Source organism: Myotis brandtii, unplaced genomic scaffold (genome assembly GCF_000412655.1).
Source record: "Myotis brandtii unplaced genomic scaffold, ASM41265v1 scaffold158, whole genome shotgun sequence".
NCBI classification, from domain to species: Eukaryota; Metazoa; Chordata; class Mammalia; order Chiroptera; family Vespertilionidae; genus Myotis; species Myotis brandtii.
Window position 1 is genome coordinate 1,402,315 of NW_005355753.1, and position 7,947 is coordinate 1,410,261.

General features: G+C 60.1%; 2 protein-coding genes across 2 annotated transcripts in view; one reads left to right on the forward strand and one right to left on the reverse strand.

Moving 5' to 3' along the window:
- ARHGAP17 (Rho GTPase activating protein 17) overlaps positions 1-1,984 on the forward strand; it is a 48,803-nt gene extending 46,819 nt beyond the window's left edge. The window contains exon 19 of the mRNA XM_014536253.1: positions 1,240-1,984. Coding sequence (XP_014391739.1) covers positions 1,240-1,370 — 131 coding nt within the window. The 3' untranslated portion in view covers positions 1,371-1,984. The remainder of the gene's footprint in view (positions 1-1,239) is intronic.
- Positions 1,985-5,220: 3,236 nt separating this feature from the next.
- The window catches only part of SLC5A11 (solute carrier family 5 (sodium/inositol cotransporter), member 11), a 44,531-nt gene continuing 41,804 nt past the window's right edge, over positions 5,221-7,947 (reverse strand). The window contains exons 16-17 of the mRNA XM_014536261.1: positions 7,916-7,944; positions 5,221-7,177 (exon numbers count right to left, since the gene is read on the reverse strand). Coding sequence (XP_014391747.1) covers positions 6,972-7,177; positions 7,916-7,944 — 235 coding nt within the window. The 3' untranslated portion in view covers positions 5,221-6,971. The remainder of the gene's footprint in view (positions 7,178-7,915; positions 7,945-7,947) is intronic.

Below are 7,947 nucleotides of genomic sequence, written 5' to 3' on the forward strand. Positions count from 1 at the left end.
AACCAGTCTCAAAACAGGGAGCCTCCCAGAAGTGTACCTGCATTGCCAGCCCTGCCTGTGGGTGAGGAGCAGGTGGAAGAAGCACGCCCAGAGCAGCTCCCAGCAGGGTCGGGGCTGGTGAAGCCACCACAGCAAGGACAGCAAGCTGCTGGAGCGCACGGGGAGGTCCCAGCACACCGCCTCCCTCTCTAGCTCTCTCCCTGCTCCCGATACGACTGGCTCTCACCAGCAAAGTGGAACTGCAGCAGATCTGAACACTCCCTTCTCTCTTGCCCCAACCCTACAATCTCTAATGGAGCTCTGTCCTTTGCTAGAACCCATCTCCCAGAAAAACAATTACTCTGCTTGGTCAGGGCCCTGCTCGACCAGGGCTTCCTTAGGGTTGTGTCTCACTGCTGTGTCCTCACAGGTAGGGAAGTGCCTGGCCATGGCAGGTGCTCAGTAAGTACTAGTATTTGTGCGTGAGTGAATGGAGACACATCACCTCGCTAGGAAGAGGGCTGTGATTGGTCGAGGTATCTTGTGAGCATGGGAGTGAGGGGCAGTGGCCTGAGGAAGACATGTATGTGCCATGTTGGTAAAGGAGTTCCTGCCAACATAAGACATGAAAAAAGTGGAAATGTAAATTTTAGAAACAGAACATTAATACTTGCAGGAGATTTGTGATCTACCTTAGTAATTGTCAACCAGGGGTAATTGTGCCCCCAGGGGACACTTGGCAGTACCTAGAGCCCTCTCTGGTTGGGGGGGTGGGGAGAGGGCTGTGTGCCACCCGCATCCAGTGGGTAGAAGGCAGGATGCTGCTGAACAGCCTGCAGGGCACAGCACAGCCTCACAAGTGCCACCCATGCTGAGGTTAAGGGAGTAGCATTACTAGTAGGAAACTCAGCCTCCAGGGTACCTTTTCCCGCAGCCCTGCAGCCCTGCAGCCCAGGTGTGCTCAGGAGGCCTCCGGTAGTGCCAGAGGCGCTGGTGAGAGAGAAGTTTCCTTCCTCCTTCAGAAAGCGAATTTGTGCGGTGGCACCGAGGGCTGCCACGGGCTCCCAGAGGGCCGGCAGGCGGGACTGGCTCTGCCACGCAGCTGCCCCGGGTCTCAGAGGCTTGACTCAACTTCTCGGGGCTCCTGGTGCCTCTAGTAAGGGAACGTGTGTGCAGGGGCTGGCTCAGCTGCTCGGAGCCCCTGGGGCGGCCTCTTAGGTGTGACCATGCACTGATACCACGTCTCGTGTTTTTGTCCAGACGCCAATTCGAGGGTGTCAGAACCGCTTCGCAGCGTCTTTCCTGACCTGCACTCAGACTCAGACAGCAAAGACGTGCCCGGCCGCCTCTTGTTGGACATGGACAATGATACAGAAAGCACCGCCCTGTGAAGAAAGCCCCGCTGCGGCCCTTCCTCCCTGAGAGGGAACAGGGCAGGCGGGCGGATCTCTGCAGACCAAACAGTGAGCAGCTTTCGTGGCAGGCAGAGAACCTGGCCCGCAGGACTTCGCCTGTCAGCCAGCGGCAGTGCTGCCACGGAAGCTGAATGACCTGTGTCTCGAGGAACTTGGCTTTCTTTACGTGGGAAAGACATCACGCCAAACAAACCAAGCAAGCCTAGAGGAGGCAGCGCTCTTGCCGCGCTCCTCACTTCATCAGTGCGGCCCTGGCGGCCACTCGGGGTGAATCAGAAGCAGCGCGTTACTGTCCCTTTAATAACACATTCACTATGCAACTGGCCTCCGCTCCTTGGACCTTCATTCTTGCTGCAGAGTCGTTGGCATGAAGTTCGGTCTGTCTCAACCCTCACACCATGAGCGTCGATGGTGGCTGCTGGATCCGCCACCTCGGCCAACTGGATGTACTGTGCCTTGTTGGATTGCCAGGATGTAGAAAGAAATGTACTGTTCTTTAAAAACAATGTAATTGCTACTTGATAAGGACCGACATTATTCTAGTTTCATGTTTAATTTGAATTAAATATATTCTATGGTTTATATGAAAACTTGATTGTTCTTGGAGGGAAACCTGGTGTGTGTATGTGTGTTCACTTAACCAAAGAACTGTGGCTGGGCCACCTGGGTCTCACTGTGGCTGGGCCACCTGGTCTCACTGGCTGGGCCACCTGGTCTCACTGGCTGGGCCACCTGGGTCTCACTGGCTGGGCCACCTGGTCTCACTGGCTGGGCCACCTGGGTCTCACCGGCTGGGCCACCTGGTCTCACTGGCTGGGCCACCTGGGTCTCACCGGCTGGGCCACCTGGTCTCACTGGCTGGGCCACCTGGGTCTCACCGGCTGGGCCACCTGGTCTCACTGGCTGGGCCACCTGGGTCTCACCGGCTGGGCCACCTGGTCTCACTGGCTGGGCCACCTGGGTCTCACCGGCTGGGCCACCTGGTCTCACTGGCTGGGCCACCTGGGTCTCACCGGCTGGGCCACCTGGTCTCACTGGCTGGGCCACCTGGGTCTCACCGGCTGGGCCACCTGGTCTCACTGGCTGGGCCACCTGGGTCTCACCGGCTGGGCCACCTGGTCTCACTGGCTGGGCCACCTGGGTCTCACCGGCTGGGCCACCTGGTCTCACTGGCTGGGCCACCTGGGTCTCACCGGCTGGGCCACCTGGTCTCACTGGCTGGGCCACCTGGGTCTCACCGGCTGGGCCACCTGGTCTCACTGGCTGGGCCACCTGGGTCTCACCGGCTGGGCCACCTGGTCTCACTGGCTGGGCCACCTGGGTCTCACCGGCTGGGCCACCTGGTCTCACTGGCTGGGCCACCTGGGTCTCACCGGCTGGGCCACCTGGTCTCACTGGCTGGGCCACCTGGGTCTCACCGGCTGGGCCACCTGGTCTCACTGGCTGGGCCACCTGGGTCTCACCGGCTGGGCCACCTGGTCTCACTGGCTGGGCCACCTGGGTCTCACCGGCTGGGCCACCTGGTCTCACTGGCTGGGCCACCTGGGTCTCACCGGCTGGGCCACCTGGGTCTCACTGGCTGGGCCACCTGGTCTCACCGGCTGGAGATGTTTGAAGGAATAGAGAACCAGGTCACAGCAGTGACACCGGCCCCCAGGTGCCCCAGAGACTTTCCCCTGGCTGTTCTCTCAGTGAATGTTCCGTGGGTGAGGCCCTTCCTTTGCTCTTGCCAGTCCTGACACCCTTTCTTATCCGCCTAGAGACACGTGGGCCCTGGTGTCCGACCCACTGCCCTGCGGCCTCGTGCAGAAGTCAGAGCTGCTGCTCCCTGCAGGTTCCGTTTCCCAGGGTCTGGAAGGCACTTTCCCAGGATGCATACTGGGGAAGAGCTGATGGGAAAGTGGAGTAAAGGGAGCACAACAGACTGGACGCTGCTCGGGGAGAGCCCCTCCCGGGGCCCAGGTTTGGCCTTTTCCTCTTGGGAGTGTGGAGCACGCTGCCAGCGCGGGGTGCCCGGAGCCATCCCAGTGATGGAATTGCTTGCTGGGCGCATCCTGCGTGACCTGTCCCAGCACACACTGGCCTCCTTCCACTATGAATTCATTCCGCGAGTTTGACTTGAGAAGGGCAATCCCGTGTTTCCTCTAACACAGTTGCCTGTGCCCAACTACTCCCTACATGAATTACATGGAGAATATCTTAAATTCATATTTGCTGAAGGCTCACTCTCCCCCTCATACACCGTCCATGCCTGACCTTCCCCGGGTCCCCTTTAGTGTGGGGCAAGCCCTGCGAGGAGGAGGACGTCTGCCTGCACTGCCCACGGTGTTGAGCTCCTTCTCCAGGGAGCCCGCTGTCCACGGTCCAGCCCCTGCAGCTCCTTGGAGACCCGCCTCCGTGCTGCCCAGGCTCACGCTCAGGAAGCTGGGACTGGTGCCTGGGGGCTGGGAAGGTCCATGGTGAACATCCTCCCAGAATGTAACTCGTGTTCTGTTATCGCTGATTCTGAAATGCAGGCCATACCCTCGTTACCTTAAGAATGTTGTTCAGCCCGACCTGTGTGCCTCAGTGGTTGAGCGTCGACCTATGAATAAGGGGGTCACGGTTCGATTCCCGGTCAGGGCACATGCCCGGGTTGTGGGCTCAATCTCCAGTGGAGGGTGTGCAGGAGGAGGCAGCCCATCAATACTCTCTTATCATTGATGTTTCTTATCTCTCCCTTCTCTCTGAACTCAATAAAAACATACATTTTTAAAACCACCAGCGCGGGGTGCCCGGAGCCATCCCAATGATGGAATTGCTTGCTGGGCGTGTCCTGCGTTTTAAAAATGTATGTTTTTATTGAGCTCAACATCGTGGGCAGTGCAGGCAGACGCCCTCTTCCTTGCAGGGCTTGCCCCACACTAATTACATGGAGATCAGCACAAATGGCACGTGAAGGTATGTTTGAGCCAAATATGTTTTTGGAAGCACAAACAGTGCATCAGGGTTGTGTGTTCGCTCTCTGCTTGTATATGAGTTCAGCTTTATGCACATGAGTAAATTATATGTAAGCACTGGCTGCCATTTCATGCTGGACACTCAGCAGTTCGTTTTCGCACAAGGACCTGGAGTCGAAGCCGGGTCTCACCAGCAATCGCTAGGTGTCCTCCAGGTGATCACTGAGGGCTTAGTCTTCCCTACGCGGGCCGACCTGGAGAGCCAACCTGTGCCAGACAAGCGTGGCCTCCACGCCCAGGGAGCTTGCCGAGAGCACCGGGAGGCAGGTGTACAGAGGGAGGAGCAGTGGGACCACACGGAGGGGAGGTGGCGCCTCCGCTCCGAGAGAAGGGACAGCTGGTGCAGCCGCTGTGGGGCGAGGCGGCGAGGAAGCAGAGGGGAGGCGGCAGTGGGAGCAGGTGAGCCTTACACCTGGTTTGGAAGTTATCAAGGGCAGAGGGGCTGTGAGGGACGGGAGTGCCAGTCCGATTTGTATTTTCTGTCCCCGTGGCTGCGATGCAGGGCATGGCCTGGGTGGGCCAGGCTGGAAGCAGGAGAGCCCGAGGGGAGAGCTGAGGCTGGACATGTTACGGTGAACACGTTGCTGAGGGTGGCACAGCGTGGTCCGGTGACTGACTATGCCCTTCCCAAAGGTGAGAGCTGGTCACAGGGCAGCAAAGTCCACGCTTCCCCAGCCAGAGGCCGGGTGGCTGGTCAGCCCCTCGGCCACCTCCTCAAGCTTAGACCTCAAGGAACTAACTGCAGAAGTGGTGGGTGTTCCTCGGGCACTGGTACCTGGGCAGGGGGCGCAGCCACGCCGGCGGGGGTGTGGGCTGTGGACATGAGAGAAGGAGCCGGAAGGCATTCGTGTTTTAGGGTCATCCATCCGTGCGCCACGCACTGTGCTGGGCATCAGTATGAGGGCAGACACGCTGCCCCGAGGGACTTAAGCTCCCAGAGGGAAGACAAGTAATCAACGAAGTGTGACAGCGGCCTTTGGGGCACATGTGGTGGGCGCCAGGGAGCAGGGCCTTCCCGGAGGAACTGGTGTTTGCGCAGAGGCTGGGGGTTAGCCCGAAGGTGGAGGGTGGTTTAGGAGGGAAGAGGATATTTGTAATCATGCTTAGGGCCACTGTGTGCAGCCCCTGTGCTGGGCCCGAGGTGGGGGTGTGAGTGAGTCTGATGAGCCCGCAAAGGGCGGGAGACCAAGTTGAAGCTGGAGGGCCTGGCCCTCGGTGCCCGCCCGGGAGTCTGGGAAGGGACTGAGGGGCCTCAGCAGAGTGGCTGCCTGTGGCTGGAGAGCAGGAGAGACCAGGGGCAGGAAGGCCGGGCGGGGCGGTCCAAGGGGAGGTGGGGGTGACCTGGGCGTGCCTAGTGACAACTCTCTCTGAAATGCATGTCTGACCCCAACCGGTGGCTGCAGAGCTCAGTGCGACCGTCCAGAGCAGCCCCCAGCTCCCACCCCGCGGCCGGGAGAGGGGCCCTCAGCCTCCATGGCGCCACGGGCCGACACCCGTCAGGCTCTCGCTGAGCCGGCGGCGGGGTCTGCAGAGTGGCCTCATTCATGCACGCTCCCACCTGGGCCCTTTCCCAGGAGGGCGGGGTGCCCTGTCCAGGCCACAGCTGTCACTTGCATTTGCGTGGAAAAGCGAGGCGTGGACAGGCCAAGGCCCGAGCTAGCCCACTGCCCCTTGGTGCAGGCTGCTCCGGTGTCGAGGGCATCAAGGTGCTACTGAGCCACCGGCTGTTCCTCAGCCCCACGGTTTCCTGTCTGTGTTCCTCTGAAGTCTGGACACCAGGGTCCCTTGAGAGTCTACCCGACTCGTCACTTGTCAGGCTGGTAAATGCACCCCTGCAGCCCCTATCTCAGGACGAGGATGAGAGCTCATGGCTCTGGGCTCCCTTGCTCTCAGCTGTGCGTGGGGCAAACTGCCCCTCCAGGTCGTGCCCTCGGGCCCCTCGTGACCCAGAGTAGAGGGATCGGGAGGCTGAAGGCCTCGCTGTAGAGGTTCTCGTGGAGTCGTCCATCCTTCTGGCTGGAGGTGTAGGGGAGCGTCCTGGTGGGGACTTAAGCAGAGAAGCAGGCGGAGCAGAATCGGGGGGCACACAATCCCCGGTTCTTAGATAGCACAGGGTTCCGGCGCCAACACAGGCCCGTGTTCAAGACCATATCAAGAAGCAAGTATCACTCTTAGAGAGCCCTCAGCCGGGGCAGTGAGAGCGGAGGGAGAGGCAGGTGCAGTCCACCCCGGGCACCTCGCACCTCGGCGGTGAGCGGGGAAAGGGCGCGGCCCAGCACCGGCCCTGGCGTGGCTGCTTCCGCTGGAGGTCTCAGCTCCCCCGTCCCTGCGGATTTGGCCGTTGCTGTCGCATGTGGGCAGGAAGAGGGAACAACCAGCTTTTGGAGACAAGGAAGCTTCTACACTGCTCTCCGGTTTCCAGCTCCCAACCTTCATGCCTTTTTAGAAGAAAAGCTAAATGTCCTGTTGAAAATGGCCCACAAACAGCCTTGAAGCCTCCTGGTAGACAGACAAAGCTTTATTCCCCTCATTAAAGGCATTGGAAACGAGTTGAGGTCTTGGGCCTGTTCTGTCTGCACTAAGCAAAGTAGCCCCAGAGGAAGATGCCGCAGCCCATGCAGAGGACGAGGTTGATGTCCAGAAGGCCCTTCACCAGGGGGCGCTCTTCCAGGGACGCGATGGCGGGCTCCACGCTGCTCCGGGGCTCCGCCGGGCCCTTGTCGTCCATGCCACACAGCCACAGCAGGGCCCTCACCGCGCGGGACTGCTCCTGCTTCCCGGTGCCTAGAAAGGACCAAATCCAGGCCGTCAGGAAGGGAGGAGAGGAGAGGAGGGAATGGGAGAGGAAGGGAGGGGAAGGGAGAGGAGGGGAGGGGAGGGGAGGGGGCCTCGCCGGTGTTCTCACGCCCTGTGATCAGGACATCTGACCTTCCTGGCACCTTTCCTGGCAGGTGTGTTTAGTACCTTACTTCCGGGAGGCTGCTCTACTCTGGGAAACTGGGATGTTTAGATTTTTCACCACTTTCAGGTCTCAACTGCCCCTGGGGCCCGGCAGTGGAGTGCAGGAGCCGGGCCCGTGGCAGTCAACATGCCAGAAGATTCCTCACTCCCACCAGGAACTACTCTCTCTCCTTCCTTGAAGCACGTGGCCTGTGCTGCTTTAGGTTGACCTGGGTTCATAGTTATAAGTATGTTTTAAAGGCCACGCGGGATGGTAAGTGACAGCCCCGCCTCAGGGCCGTGGGGACAGCAGGGCCTGGTGGGGCCCTGGCTAACTGGAGGGCAGTCCGGGCCTCGGGCACCTGCTCACAGCTCTACACACGGTTCATGGGCAGACGTGTGGCCAGTGTGGCCAGGCCTTCCTATTTTTCAAGAGAAGACGGAAATCTGGAATTTCATGTGAAACCTCAACCAGTGTGTGGTAAAGTGCCCACCGAACCCACTTCCCTCTTCCTGCCTCATCAGACGGACACCCCCTGGCGCATGCTCCTGGGGGCGCCTGCAGCTGAGGGGGCCACTCACGGCTGTGCGGCTTGGCCTCGCTCCCAGGGGAG